The 16968-nt window shown below is 48.4% G+C and overlaps 1 protein-coding gene across 5 annotated transcripts in view; it reads left to right on the top strand.

Annotated features, from left to right (window-relative positions):
* GAS7 (growth arrest specific 7) overlaps window positions 1–16968 on the top strand; it is an 86981-nt gene that overhangs the window by 59721 nt on the left and 10292 nt on the right. For 4 of the 5 annotated variants that reach the window (XM_069952823.1, XM_069952826.1, XM_069952829.1 and 1 more), the window contains exons 3-5: window positions 3292–3369; window positions 5608–5693; window positions 10889–10942. In XM_069952823.1, the coding sequence (XP_069808924.1) occupies window positions 3292–3369; window positions 5608–5693; window positions 10889–10942 (218 nt within the window). The remainder of the gene's footprint in view (window positions 1–3291; window positions 3370–5607; window positions 5694–10888; window positions 10943–16968) is intronic. The other variant, XM_069952824.1, reaches the window with a different exon arrangement.

Genomic DNA, 16968 nt, shown 5'->3' with positions numbered 1-16968 from the left:
GGAGGAGCAATGACCATAGCAGGATGCCAGGGAGAAGCCAGGAGGAGCAATGACCATAGCAGGATGCCAGGGAGAAGCCAGGAGGAACAAGGACCATAAAAGGTTACAAGAGCAGGATGCCAGGAGGAACAGTCCACTAGAGCAGTCCTTCATTCTTCCACCACTGTTCCTCTCCCACCAGGACTCATCTCTGTCTTGGCCTTGGTTTTTGTCTTGGTTTGGACGTCAAGTGTTGTCATCATTGTGTGCCATAAGATGGTACTGCGATGGTACTGAGATTGTGTATCCTTTATGTTGTTTGACCTACAGTAACGTCTTGTTCTTGGTAACTATTTCTGACCCGATCTCCATCCCCATCCCAGAAGTTGGGTTTTACGTCAATGTGCTGAGATCTCAAGAGGTTAATAGAGAATTCACTGAAGAGCGACATAAATCTATGGATTACATCTCTATGGAGAACAGAATGAGTAATTGTTTCCAAGTGTTCTGCGCACCTGTGCGGAGACGCATGATTACACCGATGATTAGCCAGAGCTGATTAGAACCGGTGATGCCGCTCCACCTGTACCATACACGGAATATTGTATTCAATAGAACAGAAGATGAGGTCAGCAATCCCCCCCCCCCCCCCCCCCCCCCCCATAGAGCACAGCCTCACCTCTACTGGGGTGCAGATTACAGTTACAAGAACGCTCACTAAGGGTAGCTTCACACACACACATACTGGATCGCAGTGAATTTTATGCTTTGGATCCACAGCAGATTTGATCTAGATAGGTGAACACAGCATCAAATCTGCTGCGGATCCTGTACATGTGAATGCACCCTAATATGGAGAGTGCTGGGAAAGTATGGGAGAGAAGTCAGAGGGAGAGTGCTCAGTGATATGTCAGTCAGAGAGAGAGTGCTCAGTGATGTGTCAGTCAGAGGGAGAGTGCTCAGTGATGTGTCAGTCAGAGGGAGAGTGCTCAGTGATATGTCAGTCAGAGGGAGAGTGCTCAGTGATGTGTCAGTCAGAGGGAGAGTGCTCAGTGATATGTCAGTCAGAGGAAGAGTGCTCATTGATGTATCAGTCAGAGGGAGAGTGCTTCTACTTCTGGATGGTTGGATGTGTCCAGTGCCGAAAAGACTCCTCCATCATCTTCCTCTTTGTCTTCAGGGCAGGGCCACTGGTTTATAAGATTTATTTACCCCACAACCAGTGAGTGTCACCTGACCACTGAGCCACCCCATGACTAAACACTTACTGGGCCAATGGATCAGTCAGCTGTGTCTTGTCTCTTCGCTCCTCCAGTAAACTCCATTATTAATTCACAGCAACTGATCAATCCTCGTCCGCATTCTGCACTAAGTATCATTTGTTTTTGTTTTTATTGATTGTCACAGCTCAAAAACAATGTAACATTTAAAGGCGCAGGACTCTATTGTATCATGGGACCACCACGGTAACTGTGCCCTCTTACCATTGGGACCACCAGGGTAATCCCGTTCTCATAAGTTTATAATGTTACCATGAGACCACCAGGGTGACACTAACCCTGGCTGACTGTCTCCTGACCACTGTTCCACCAAGTAAACTGTTAGGATCTCTTGAATAGAATGGGCCGGACCCCTGTTCTCCTGAGTAGATGTGGTGTACACCCCCATTGTGGAGGCACGAACGGTCACTTGCCAGATGGTTAGGTGTAACGCTAGTTCTATGGTGGTTGGCCGAGATATAGCCTAACCCAGTGATGGTAATTTGTTGTGACGCCAGTGCCATTTGGGCACACAGGTATGGTGGCACACCTGCTTTTATTTTAATGGGCCAGCTATACCTCTTTTCTTTGTGGTCAGTGACCTGCGGTGTTGTTGCGGGGTCCCTTGGGTACTTATCATGGTGGTCCGAAGTGGAGTTGTGACCCACCCAGACTATTGGTACTGCCACCCACAGAAAGGGGAGATGACCCAAGAAGTGTGATTGTACGGTGTTGGTGCTTGACGAGTAATCACAGAGTCTCTTTAGCATAAATATAATCTTGTTTACTCTGAAGATACTTGAGGTAGGCAGTAGATAATACAGCCTTGCCTTGATACATTACTTTACACTTGATAAGAAACCAATACTTTAGGATCCAGATGTGTACTGAGAGTAGAGAGAGTGGTACAGTCGTGCCGACTGAGTTGCATGATAAGAAGTAGAAGAGAGGATCAGAAGAGTAGAGAGGAGGATATTGAAAGAGTCTCAACCCAATTAGTACTGTGCTCTGCCAGAACTTTGGAGGTAGAAATAGAAGAATACTTGAAAGTAGAGAGAATACTTGTGACTGTGTTTTGACTTTTTGGTCTTTGCACCACCTTCTGTGTCAAGTGACCTGTCCTAGAGGTTGACACAAGCCCCAGAACTTGTTACCTGGGATAAGCGGAATGCTGAGGGTTCCCTGCTTACACCCACGCTGCGAGATAGAGTTCATAGGCTTCTAGCAACTTTTCTCTATCCGGATCAGTTCCTTACTTTCTTATGAATACTGTCCTGCACTGCGTCTCTCCTTGTCCACGGCGTGGGTTCGAATGATCCCTGACTTGCCCTCTCTAGTGAAGGCTTAACACTGCATAGTGTTGAGTGAGGTTACTTGAGAAGAAACTGTAGGTAACATCCTTCCTCTACAGAGTCTAAAGACAAAAGACCCTACATTTCCTCTACCCATGTGACTTCCTTCCTACAGTGCATGTAAGTTGTGCTGTGAGTGTGTGAGGAGTGCGTATGTAAAAAATGAAAAGAGAGAGATGATAGGTAAGAAGAAGAAAGAACTCTCATTTGTGTGCTGATCCATGTGGTACACAAATAAACAATAACCCTTTGAGTACTACAGCTGTGCAATAACTGAGTACTTGCAATAATAGCATCTTGTGGCAAAACTCTGGTACTACTACATCACCACTTACACTTAAAAGTACAGGCTTTTACGAAGGGTGTAACCAATAGCAACACCTGTGGTTGGACACCACATAGACAGTCGTTAACCATTGGATGACCAACCATAATAAGACTTTGGACATTAGAGTTGAAGAACCCTGCAGTACCCAGTCAGACCTGTAGATGCTGCTGCTGAGTCGGTGCTAGTTCTCGTGTTTGTATACTATGGTGGTCAGTAGTGGGATACACCGGAAATATCCAGAGTCTTACCGTTATTATGTGTCCAGGGAGAGGGTGTGCCCCCGTATATGAGCATAACCTACATCTCTGCATGTTATATGTGACATGTCACTGCACCATATTACATACGTGTAACTGCTGTGTTTCTTCTTAAGAGACAACGTGGGAGAGACCGAACAGCTCACCTGTGAGCATCAAGAGTCCACTAGTGAAGAAGACGTCACTGCCAACAGGTGAGATTTAACCCGCTGTATCTAAGCCTATGGTTTGATACTGACTACTGTGCCGATGTATCCAAGTCTATCATCCTGCGATATTGTCTGCTCAGCTGCTGTATCTAAGGGTCTTTTTACACACACAGATAACTGACAGATTTTTGAAGAGAAAGCCAGAAATGGATTTGAAAAGGAGAAATCTCAGTCTCTCCTTCACAGTCTGTTTTTGGTTTTGGCTTAATAATCTGTCTATAAATAAATCTCTCTGTAAAAGGACCCTGCTTATCCAATGATGTGTGATACTGCTTGTTGAGCTGCTGTTCCTTATCCTATCATGTGATACTCTCAAAGTTTCTGTATCTAAGCCAGTCATGTATAATACTCTTTGACAAGCTGTTGTGTCTAATCGTCTTGTGTGATACAGCTTGCGTATCTCAGCTTCCCTGTGCAGCTGCGGTGTCCATACAGACCCGTCTCTTGTGATAACACCCCCCAGATTATAGCGTAATATTAATATAATAACCACTCATCTCCACAACGAGGGAAGGGGGGAGGGGCAAGCTGCCATGTTTACTGGTAACCAAGAAAAATGGCTGGTAATAGTCTTCTGTACACATTCCGGTAGAAGACGTATTCCTCTCCCCTTGCGCGTCTTCCTTGCCGCCTCTAATGCTTGAAGATCCAGTTGCTACGGCAACCGAGCTGCAGGAAAGTGTCCTGAGATTCTTTAGAGGAGACGACTTATCTGTAATCTACAGAGAGGGGGCGCCACCAAACCTGTCACCTCATCTACAGAGAGGGGGCGCCACCAAACCTGTCACCTCATCTACAGAGAGGGGGCGCCACCAAACCCGTCACCTCATCTACAGAGAGGGGGCGCCACCAAACCCGTCACCTCATCTACAGAGAGGGGGCGCCACCAAACCCGTCACCTCATCTACAGAGAGGGGGCGCCACCAAACCCGTCACCTCATCTACAGAGAGGGGGCGCCACCAAACCCGTCACCTCATCTACAGAGAGGGGGCGCCACCAAACCTGTCACCTCATCTACAGAGAGGGGGCGCCACCAAACCTTTCACCTTATCTACAGAGAGGGGGCGCCACCAAACCCGTCACCTCATCTACAGAGAGGGGGCGCCACCAAACCTGTCACCTCATCTACAGAGAGGGGGCGCCACCAAACCTGTCACCTCATCTACAGAGAGGGGGCGCCACCAAACCTGTCACCTCATCTACAGAGAGGGGGCGCCACCAAACCCGTCACCTCATCTACCGAGAGGGGGCGCCACCAAACCCGTCACCTCATCTACAGAGAGGGGGCGCCACCAAACCCGTCACCTCATCTACAGAGAGGGGGCGCCACCAAACCCGTCACCTCATCTACAGAGAGGGGGCGCCACCAAACCTGTCACCTCATCTACAGAGAGGGGGCGCCACCAAACCTTTCACCTTATCTACAGAGAGGGGGCGCCACCAAACCCGTCACCTCATCTACAGAGAGGGGGCGCCACCAAACCTGTCACCTCATCTACAGAGAGGGGGCGCCACCAAACCTGTCACCTCATCTACAGAGAGGGGGCGCCACCAAACCCGTCACCTCATCTACAGAGAGGGGGCGCCACCAAACCCGTCACCTCATCTACAGAGAGGGGGCGCCACCAAACCTGTCACCTCATCTACAGAGAGGGGGCGCCACCAAACCTGTCACCCCATCTACAGAGAGGGGGCGCCACCAAACCCGTCACCTCATCTACAGAGAGGGGGCGCCACCAAACTTGTCACCTCATCTACAGAGAGGGGGCGCCACCAAACCTGTCACCTTATCTACAGAGAGGGGGCGCCACCAAACCCGTCACCTTATCTACAGAGAGGGGGCGCCACCAAACTTGTCACCTTATCTACAGAGAGGGGGCGCCACCAAACCCGTCACCTCATCTACAGAGAGGGGGCACCACCAAACCTGTCACCTCATCTACAGAGAGTGGGCGCCACCAAACCTGTCACCTTATCTACAGAAAGGGGGCGCTACCAAACCCATCACCTGATCTACAGACTGCTCCTCATTCCTTCATTTTCTAGATTGTCCCCTATGGCCCCCATCTCTCTCAGACCCCCTACTCTGTCGGTAACTGTATATTCAGTCCTATGGGGTCACCAGCATTGAGGGAGATTCAAAGGGAACATTTATGTTCTTTTATGGAACTGGTGTATTCACACATTGCGACATTTTAATACTTTTTCTTATGCTTTTGCAGTAAACGGATTCCATCCCTCAGGATCGCCCGTACATCATCCAGAGAGCGGACATGTGACTGTCCGAAAACCCAGTAGTGACCCCCAGGTGAGCGAGTATGAAAAATACAACCAATCAGAGACAAGAATACACAGCTAACATCAGTGATATCACACAGGGGGAGGGGCTGTGACTACCTCTCACGCATGATATATAGGCTGGTTGCCAGCAGTAATAGATGAATAGCTGTTCCTGTACTATAAGGTGTGTGAATCTTATATCAGTGATGACTTCCAGGGGGCGGGGCTGTGACTACCTCTCACACATGATATACAGGCTGGTTGTCAGCAGTAATCGATGAATAGCTGTTCCTGTTCTAGAATGTGTGTGGATCTCGTAGTGTCTCTGTGTACTGTTGTAGGTATTTTACTAGAGTTCCCCTTTAAATGTACAGCTCTATATTGTGTAGTATCTTCCATCAGCATGTTGTACTTGTATTTCTGCCCACATGAATCGCTGCCATTTCCCATCATGGCCTCCGTCCAACTGGCCCCATAAGGAAACATCTGTTGGCCGTAGATCTCGTCTTCCTCTGCAGCTGCCGCTTCATGTTCAGCATCCACGCTACAGGAGGCGGCTCTGGGCACAGGGGAGACCACAAGGTGGAAGGGGGGGGGGGGAGTGTAGGAAGAGTCCATGTCCACTTCGACTCGTGTCCTGGAGCTGGAGGTTATTATTAAGGCGGTCTGGTAAGGTGGAGATACCCGTGTGACCCCCGCTGATGGCAGCCATCGCATCCCGTGTGTCCTCGGTGCTTGTGTCAGTGTGTACTGCTGCCTCGCATTGTATTCCTGAGTCCAGGGTGATGCGTTGTGTAGGGTTATCCCACCTAGGGGTCTTCTGCAGTGCATAAAATTATGGGAAGACTGAGGTATCTCCTTGTAGTATAAACACGGGCTGTACGGTAGACCCCCTGGCAGTGTTGGGGTTCTGGTGCTGTAGCGCAGTCGCTGCTTTTCCTCCTCCTTATGCGGCATTTACTTCTCTGCAGTTATTTGACTGAGTTTTGTGGAGTGTAAAAAATTGCAGCAATCGTGTATCATCCTGTATAATGAGAAAGCGGAGCACGGGCGCGAGGGGGGGACGGGACCGCCTAATGGCCGCCATAATCTCAGATCTCTCAGCTTAACCCTTGGTAACCCACTGGATAGGGATACAAAACATATTTGCCATTATTGTTTTTTTATTCACTGTTTTTTTTTTTTTTTACTTTTTGTCCGTATTACTTTTCCTATTTCTATTTTTGTACTTCTATTTTTTTATTTTTTTAATTGTTTTCATTTTTCCTTTTTTTTTTTTTTGGGGGGGGGGGGGGCGGTGACTTTTTGTATATACAGGGTCTGTGGTTTGGCTGGTCCCCTAGTTATGTTTTAAAGGGTGTAGTGGGTCAGACGTGGACTACGACTGGGGATCTCCGAATGTTTGATCTTATCCCACATGGTGCTCTGATTTTTCTACTATTTGATTACCTTGTTGCTACTCTCGGCCTATTCCTGTCTTATTCCTGTTGGGGCAGGGTTTTCCATTGTTTTTATCCTCAGGTTGTGTGCAGTATTACACATCAATGGAACTGAGTTGCAATACCACACCTAAACTGAGGACAAGGGTGGCGCTGTTTCTGGGAGAAAGCTGCTGTGTTGTTTTCTACTCTTAGGGCCCTATTCCACCGGACGATTATCGTTTGCATAATCGTTAACGATTAACGATCTCAAACGACCGCTATTGCGAAAGACCTGAAAACATTCACTCATTTCCATGGAACGATAATCGTTACTTATGATCGTATTTGCGATCGCTTTTCTTCGCTATTTATTCGCTATTGCATTCGTATCTATTGCGAACGACCGAACGATGTCTTATTCAACGCGAACGATTTGCGAACGAGCAACGATAAAAATAGGTCCAGGTCTTATAAAGCGATCAACGATTTCTCGTTCGGTCGTTAATCGTTAACTGCATTTCAACCGAACGATTATCGTTTAGATTCGAACGATTTAACGATAATCTGAACGATAATCGTCCGGTGGAATAGGGCCCTTACACATTAGACAAGTGTTGGCCCAACCCATCAATTTCAACAGGACTGGCCAATCATCTAACGTGTATAGGGGCCCCTGCTGGAAGATGTTGGAGAAAGATAATTAGAAGGGTCTATATACCCTCAATAACTATCGGTTGACTATTCCTATGTTCTCTGTGGGAAGGGGTGAGCTGCTGCTAGACAGTTCTTACATCTCTGAGAACAAGGGGGTCGGGCAGCGAAATTTCACCCTGCTCAATCTCTACCTCTGTGACATCATCTGTCTGGGGTGTCTCAAGAAACCCCCTTAAATTTTACACTGCGGGTTCGGACAACGTCAGTATAAAGTGTCTTGGGATCTTTAGATGTGTTAGAGCTCAACATCCTGTTCTTGGGGAGGTAAGCTGCTGCCAGTGGAGTCTGGAGGAGTCAGAGGAGGTGAGCAAATTCAAGTCCAAGTCAATGACCTGCTCAATCCACCGATTTGTAGAATGTAAGCTCAATGCCAGGCGGGCTGTGGGTCAGCATGTTATATAGTGGGACACACACCCTTTGATAAGCCCCGCCTCTTTTTCTTATACAAATCTGGATTACAAGGGTTGTATGATTACCTAACGTGTAGTATAGAGGGGATGGTAGTAACTGATGTGAATGATATGAGGGGTGTCTCCATTTACAGCCTGCTGTGATACCAACTACCCTCCATAGGAGTAAATACTTCCAAAGGGGTTTAACATGGGTGATACTGCATCCAAATCCACTATAAGATTTGCATATTTTCTATAAGGAGTCAGCGCGGCCCCCCTTAGGTCTTAGGTGACCCCGTCCCTGATAATCCACCATAAATGACTCATCAATAGCAGTCGGCTTCCTATTCTCAGTTCATCATTGATCCATCTATATTCCCCTGACCAGATGACCCCGAAGCTAATGAACCAACCAGAAGGTCACTGCAGGCTGAGAGGCCGCCACACTGGGGTTATTCACTGGAGGCCAGGGGCTTTTTGATCTGTAATGTGGCGCCATCTACCTCCTGGTTGGCCCATCCATTGACCCCTGACCTGTAGCTGATCACCGGGACTAGCCATGACCCCAAACTTAGATGTCACCCTACACTTCTGTCTGTAGGGCCAAGTGTGGCCCCTTTCCCATATTTGAGATGTTTTTTCGATTCTGGAGGCTTCAGGACAGATGTAACATAGGAACACAAGGTTGTCACAGATATTTATTGTCTATCTTTACAGTCGTATGTTTTGTCATTGCCGCCTGATAGGCATTAAGTCAATATAATGTATAATAGTGACAAGAGGCGGCGAGCGTGTCAGCGGCGATATATGATTGTCCGGGATAAGACGGAGGGGAAGCCCCCCCCCCCCCCCGCACCTCAGACTGGTGATACATCATAAGAAAATCATTATCTCCGCAATCTATAGTCTATGGAATAAAACCGCTCAGTAACGCTTCATCACCCTCAGGATTTGATTTAAATATATATATATATATACACACACACACTGTATATATACTGTATATATAAATATATATATATATATACACACACATATACATTGTGTGTGTGTGTGTGTGTGTGTGTGTGTTTTGCAAGAAGAGCTCACATTCTTTCAAAATTGTAACTTGGTTTAGGACCTCCCAGTACTGGGTGGGAGGGGGAGCAGGGAGGGGCATGGTCTGCATAGGTGATCTACAGCCCTGTACTCTGACCAGGGAAGTCTCCCTCACCTTCCAAATCATGGCAGATCCACTTCCTTCCTACTTCTTGCCCCCTGCAGTCTCTGTCAGCCCTTGTTTTTCTTATCCTCTCCATTCCTGCTATAATGTGCCTGCACTTACACTAAGCTATACCCACTGCTGCTACTATAATGTGCCTGCACTCACACTCAGCTATACACACCGCTGCTATAATGTGCCTGCACTTACACTCAGCTATACACACCGCTGCTATAATGTGCCTGCACTTACACTCAGCTATACACACCACTGCTATAATGTGCCTGCACTTACACTCAGCTATACACACTGCTGCTATAATGTGCCTGCACTTACACTCAGCTATACACACTGCTGCTATAATGTGCCTGTACTCACACTCAGCTATACACACTACTGCTATAATGTGCCTGCACTTACACTCAGCCATTTACACTGCTGTATAGAAAAGTTTCTGTCACTGCACAGCTCTGTGATTCTCACTTCCTGATTGGTCCATGCTGCGCACACCCCCTTCCCCATTGCAGTCATGTGACCACACAGACCTCTGACAGCAGCCCTGCTTCTCTATTCTAGCCTGTTGTACTACACTACTGCATTATGGGGATCTGCAGCTCCATCCTGTATCTACAAACTGCTGCTGTGTTATCAGGGTTATGCTGATTGCTATACTGCACAGTAACTTAGAATATATCACATATTCTGCTGTTTTTCATTGTTGGTTTCATCTGTTTTACATGTTGTTCAGAATAAAAAATCATTATTTTTGGGGTGTGGAACCAATTGTCTGCATCTCAGTGATTTCTTATGGGAAAATTTGCTTTGGTTTAAGAGTGGATTCGGATTACAAGCACGTTCCTGGAATGAATTATGCTCGTAATCCAAGGCACCACTGTATACATGTGTGTGTGTGTGTGCGTGTGTGTGTGTATATATATATATATATATATATATATATATATATATATATATATTTGTGAGAGAGTGTGTGTATATAATTAAAATATTTGAAAAAAAAATTCCTCCCCCCCTTTTATTTTTATTATTATTACCATGGATATTATTATCGGAGTATATTCCCTGTGTGTCATGTAAATGTTGTCTTTTCTTTTAACCCCCCCCCCCTTTTTTTTTTTTTTTTACTAAAAACAAAATCCCCCCCCCCCCCCCCCTGTATTCCCGGGCTTCCCTTGTGTCAGTGTAATAGCTGATAACCCTTTAGATGACACGGGGGAGGTGTGAGCGCGTTTTGGCTGAATGTGCTGCTTGACTGGGCAGGATCGGCGATCTTCATGTAGCAGCGATCCTCGATCGTCGCTGTTACCTCAGGACACGGTGACAGAATTAATGCAGCTCCCTGGCAGCGTGCAGGGCTAATGTTCAGCTCCTGAGCCGTCCTCCCCTCCGCCCCGCTGCACAGCTCACACATCGCCCCAGCAAAAACATGTCAGACATCGAGACCAGCTTTGACGATGCTTCTTGCCTCTCTCCGCAGAGTCCTGGGTCCCCGTCACCCACCAAAAAACACAACAAGGAGACGACCATGACGGTGAGTACCATCTAAGCCTTGTTACTATGACGATGTAGCCATTCCAGCAGCAGCAGCTGGAAGCAGCAAATATGGAGACGACCTGCTCGGTTACATCGGAGACAAATTCAAAAACATCTTAAAAAAAAAAAAATCTATTCTGCAGCCCCCGTAAACCAGGAAACAAATCACCTCCATCTTCAATTGTAAAAAGATAAAGGGGGGGAGTGGGGGGGGTTACGAGAACATCATCTCAATTAGCTGATGTTTTTGGTTTGTTAGTTTTTTGTGGGTTTTTTTCTCTTTTTTTTTTTTTTTTTTTTCTTCCACATTTTCACTTCGTACTGCCAAGGTAAATAGGGAAGGAGAGGGGGGGAGATGATGGCGTGTGTGTGCGGCGTGCGCTATCTGCCGTAGCCCAGCACATTTATTTTAGAAAGGTTAACATTTTTAAAACCATTTTCTGTTTTTGTATGTTTAGGGTTTTTTTGTTAAATAAATTTTCTAAGCAGAAGGGGTTAATCGGAGAATGTAGATCTATGTGGGAGGGGAGTGACAGGTAGAACGTCAGGAGACGAATGTGAATTTAAATTTGAAAATTCAAAAACATCGAGGGATTTTTTTGGCCAAATTCTGTGTTGGTGGGAAGGGGTTAATGTGTGTGCGTGTGCATAATTGGAGGTGGGGGGATGTGGACGCATCAAGGCTAATGTGAGAATCCAAATATACCCAGGGACTAAATATAGGATCCAGCAGGATCCAGCAAGGTGTTTGCAGGTGTGGAATCAGCAACAGGCGCCGATCACCGGGTAACCGCCATCTGGTTGTAATAACAACAAGAATTATTCGAAAAATGAATGCAGCGTCCTGCCATTGGGTACCGAGCCGCCCACTCCTGTGCAGGTAGAGCCGGGGGTGAGTGACAGCGAGTAGGAGAGATTCTGTGGATACGGGGGGCTCAGGGGGGCTCGGATACATATGCTGCTGCTCCTTGTCAGATGGAATTCCCTCCGAGCGTTTATGTAACGTTGCATAATTTCGGCTCCGGCAGCGTTCACATGGCGACAGTCCCGTATACCCCCCCCCCCCCCCCCCCCTCCAGCCTGGATTCAGATGAATGGGAAATATTTGACATTTGAGGGTGTTTTTTCTCTCAAAATTTGAATTTCCATTAATATTTTTTTTTTCAAAATTTGACTTTATTTTTGGTAACTATCAATTATGTACAAAATATAGAGCGGAGCCAGGATGTATATACAGCATGTGTGTATTGTGAGTGTATACATGTATACAGCCCGGCTCCTCCCCCCACCCCCGATTGTTGGTAATCATCAATGCCACAGAGTTGTAATTCTCTGCAATCCAACCCCCGCCATCTTCTCAGGCAACATTTTGTAAAAGTTTTCCTTCCAGCAACAAAAAATTCTGTAAATAATAAAATTTTTGAAAAGACGAAGATGTAACGGCTGCTGTGATTGGTCGGCCCGGGGCCCCTGATGGCCGGGATTGGTCAGAGCTGGATAGGAGCACACAGAGATCGCATCCTCCGACTTATCTCATCCGAACTGTATCACACGTGATCAGATTAGATACACAGCTCAGCAGACAGTATCACACTTGATGGGATTAGATACAAAACACAGTAGGCAATACAACACATAATGCGATTGGATACAGAGCCCAGAAGAAAGTATCACACACAGGATTAGATACAGGTGGCAAGTATCAGAAATGACAGGCTTAGATACATAGCTCAGCAGAGAGTACCACCCATGACGGCTTAGATACTCAGCTTAGTAAATAGTATCAATTATAATAAGTTTAGATGCACAGTCCAGCAGACAGCATAACACATGATAGGCTTAGATACAGCAGCTCAGTAGACAGTACCACTCATAATGGGATTAGATACAAGCAGGTAGTATCATACATGGCAGGCTTAGATACATAACTTGGCCAACAGTATCACACCTGATAGGCTTAGATACCTAGCTCAGTAAACTGTATGACACGATAGGATTAGATACAGGCAGGTAGTATCACATATGATAGGATTAGATACAGGCAGGTAGTATCACATATGATGGGCTTTGATACACAGCTGGGAGTGTAGTACTTGGATACATGGTTCTGTGCCCAGTACGATGATCTTCTCTGTCAGTAGAGACGTGTTTGCTGGTGGCGGTAGCTGTCAGGACTTATATGTACTGTGTACAGGACGTGTCACGCTCTGGTGGGATGTAGTGAGGATGAGGAGCACTCTCTGTGGTGGTGGTGGTGGCGGACATCTTGTGTCGTTGAAAAACAAATCATCTATGTTGAGTCCTGGTTAGGTTATTCAGATAGTTGTAGAGCTGGGTGGCTGTAGTATGGTGAGTTTTAGTATGGAGGGCTGTAGCTGGTGATCTCTGGTGGTGGCCCGTAGTATGGCAGGATGTAGGGGGTGGGTTGTAGTATGGTGGGCTGTGAGAGTGTGCAGTAGTATGGTGGGTTATCAGGGGTTTTAGTATTGTGGGTTGGCTGTTGCGGGTGGGCTGTAGTATGGCAGGATGCAGGGGGTGGGTTGTAGTATAGTGGGCTTTGGGAGTGTGCAGTAGTATGGTCGCCATAGCTGGTGGGGTGTAGTGTGTTGGGCTGTAGGGGATGGGCTAAATGCCAGGGTGGCCTGTAGTATGAAAAGCTATAGGGGGTAGACTGTAGCATGGCGGCCTATAGCAGGTGGGCTCTGGGTGTATGCTGTAGTTTGGTGGGCTGTAGGGGATAGGCTCTGGGTGTATGCTGTATTATGATGAGCTATAGGGGGTGGACTGTAGAGGGTGGGCTGTGTGTGCTGTAGTATGGTGGGCTGCAGTGGGTGGGCTCTGGGTGTGTGCTGTAGTATGGTGGGCTGTAGGGGGTAGACTCTAGGTGTGTGCTGTAGTATGGTGGGCTATAGTGGATGGGCTCTGGGTGTTGGGCTGTAGTATGATGAGCTATAGGGGTAGACTTTATTATGGTGGGCTGTAGCGGGTGGGCTCTGGGTGTGTACTGTAGTATGGTGGGCTGTAGTATGATGAGCTATAGAGAGTGGACTATATTATGGTGGGCTGAAGTGGGTGGGCTCTGGGTGTGTGCTATAGTATGGCGGCTGTAGGGGGTAGACTCTAGTGGATGGGCTCTGGGTGTTGGGCTGTAGTATGATGAGCTATAGGGGTGGACTTTATTATGGTGGGCTGAAGCGGGTGGGCTCTGGGTGTGTTCTGTAGTATGGTGGGCTCTGGGTGTATGCTGTAGTGGGTGGGCTCTGGGTGTATGCTGTAGTATGGTAGGCTGTAGTATGATGAGTTATAGAGGGTGGACTATATTATGGTGGGCTAAAGCGGGTGGGCTCTGGGTGTGTGCTATAGTATGGCGGGCTGTAGGGGGTAGACTCTAGGTGTGTGCTGTAGTATGGTGGGCTATAGTGGGTGGGCTCTGTGTGTTGGGCTGTAGTATGGTGGGCTATAGTGGATGGGCTCTGTGTGTTGGGCTGTAGTATGGTGGGCTATAGTGGATGGGCTCTGGGTGTTGGGCTGTAGTATGATGAGCTATAGGGGTGGACTTTATTATGGTGGGCTGTAGCGGGTGGGCTCTGGGTGTATGCTGTAGTATGGTGGGCTGTAGTGGGTGGGCTCTTGGTGTATGCTGTAGTATGTTGGGCAGTAGCGGGTGGGCTCTGGGTGTATGCTGTAGTATGCTGGGCAGTAGCGGGTGGGCTCTGGGTGTATGCTGTAGTATGCTGGGCTGTAGTGGGTGGGCTTTTAGTATGGTGGGCTGCACATGATTCATGATCCTGATTAGCCCTCGAGCTCTGGATCAGATCAGAGACTGGGGGTAACACATCTCATGCTTGTACATCTGAACGAGGACTCTGCTCTCTGCAGAACCCTTGTGGGGATGGGCTAAATGCCGGGGTGGCCTGTAGTTTAAAAAGCTATAGAGGGTTGACTGTAGTATGGCAGCCTGTAGCAGGTGGGCTCTGGGTGTTGAGCTGCATTATGATGATCTATAGGGGGTGGACTGTATTATGTTGGGCTGTAGCGGCTGGGCTCTGGGTGTGTTCTGTAGTATGGTGAGCTGTAGTGAATGGGCTTTGGGTGTGTGCTGTACTATGGTGAGCTGTAGTGAATGGGCTTTGGGTGTGTGCTGTAGTATGGTGAGCTGTAGTGAATGGGCTTTGGGTGTGTGCTGTAGTATGGTGGGCTGTAGCGGTTGGGCTCTGGGTGTATGCTAAAGTATGCTGGGCTGTAGTGGGAGGGCTCTGGGTGTTGGGCTGTAGCGGCTGGGCTCTGGGTGTATGCTGTAGTATGGTGGGCTGTAGTGAATGGGCTTTGGGTGTGTGCTGTAGTATGGTGGGCTGTAGTGGGTGGGCTATGGGTGTATGCTGAAGTGTGCTGGGCTGTAGTGGGTGGGCTCTGGGTGTATGCTGAAGTATGCTGGGCTGTAGTGGGTGGGCTCTGGGTGTATGCTGAAGTATGCTGGGCTGTAGTGTGAGGGCTCTGGGTGTTGGGCTGTAGCGGGTGGGCTCTGGCTGTGTTATGTAGTATGGTGGGCTCTGGGTGTATGCTGAAGTATGCTGGGCTGTAGTGGGTGGGCTCTGGGTGTTGGGCTGTAGTGGGTGGGCTCTGGCTGTGTTATGTAGTATGCTGGGCTGTGGTGGGTGGGATCTGGGTGTATGTTGAAGTATGCTGGGCTGTAGTGGGTGGGCTCTGGGTGTTGGGCTGTAGTGGGTGGGCTCTGGCTGTGTTATGTAGTATGCTGGGCTGTAGTGGGTGGGCTCTGGGTGTATGCTGAAGTATGCTGGGCTGTAGTGAGTGGGCTCTGGGTGTGTGCTGAAGTATGCTGGGCTGTAGTGGGTGGGCTCTGGGTGTATGCTGGGCTGTAGTGGGAGGGCTCTGGGTGTTGGGCTGTAGCGGGTGGGCTCTGGCTGTGTTATGTAGTATGGTGGGCTCTGGGTGTATGCTGAAGTATGCTGGTCTGTAGTGGGTGGGCTCTGGGTGTTGGGCTGTAGTGGGTGGGCTCTGGCTGTGTTATGTAGTATGCTGGGCTGTAGTGGGTGGGTTCTGGGTGTATGCTGAAGTATGCTGGGCTGTAGTGGGTGGGCTCTGGGTGTGTGCTGAAGTATGCTGGGCTGTAGTGGGTGGGCTCTGGGTGTATGCTGGGCTGTAGTGGGAGGGCTCTGGGTGTTGGGCTGTAGTGGGTGGGCTCTGGCTGTGTTATGTAGTATGCTGGGCTGTGGTGGGTGGGATCTGGGTGTATGCTGAAGTATGCTGGTCTGTAGTGGGTGGGCTCTGGGTGTTGGGCTGTAGTGGGTGGGCTCTGGCTGTGTTATGTAGTATGCTGGGCTGTAGTGGGTGGGTTCTGGGTGTATGCTGAAGTATGCTGGGCTGTAGTGGGTGGGCTCTGGGTGTTGGGCTGTAGTTTGGTGGGCTGTAGGGGGTGGACTTGTATTATGGTGGGCCATTGTATGGTGGGTTGTTATATGGTGGGCTATAGCTGGTGGACTCTGGAAGTGTGCCGTAGTATGGTGGTGGGCCGAAGTATGGCACACTGTAGCGGATGGGTCCTGATGGTGGGCTATAGGGGAAGGTTATAGTATTGTGGTCTGTAGTTGGTGGAATCTGGGGGTGTACTGTAATAGTATGGTTGACCATAGTGGGTGGTCTGTAGGATAATGGGCTGTAGTAGGGGGTGGGCTGTAGGGGATGTGCAGTAGTATGGAGGACTATAGGGGGTGGGCTGTAGTATGGTGGACTATAGAAGGTGCACATGATTCCTGATCCTAATTGGCCCTCAAGCTCTGGATCAGATGAGAGACTGGGGGTAACACATCTCATGCTTATAGATCTGCACCATTACTCTGCAGGAGCCTTGTGGGATTCCCTCCACGTGGTCTCGACTTCCATGAGATGGACAGTTCCCTCTTTCTCCTCTTTTTGTGAAAGTTTTTAGAATTTCTTCTCCACTTCTCTGCAGAAGCCGAGAGAGACGCCCGCCCGCCCCCCTCCCCCCCCCCCCCCCCCCCCCCC

Source organism: Dendropsophus ebraccatus, chromosome 14 (genome assembly GCF_027789765.1).
Source record: "Dendropsophus ebraccatus isolate aDenEbr1 chromosome 14, aDenEbr1.pat, whole genome shotgun sequence".
NCBI lineage: Eukaryota > Metazoa > Chordata > Amphibia > Anura > Hylidae > Dendropsophus > Dendropsophus ebraccatus.
Note: the sequence above shows the minus strand (reverse complement) of the source record. Positions and strands in the feature narration are given on the sequence as shown.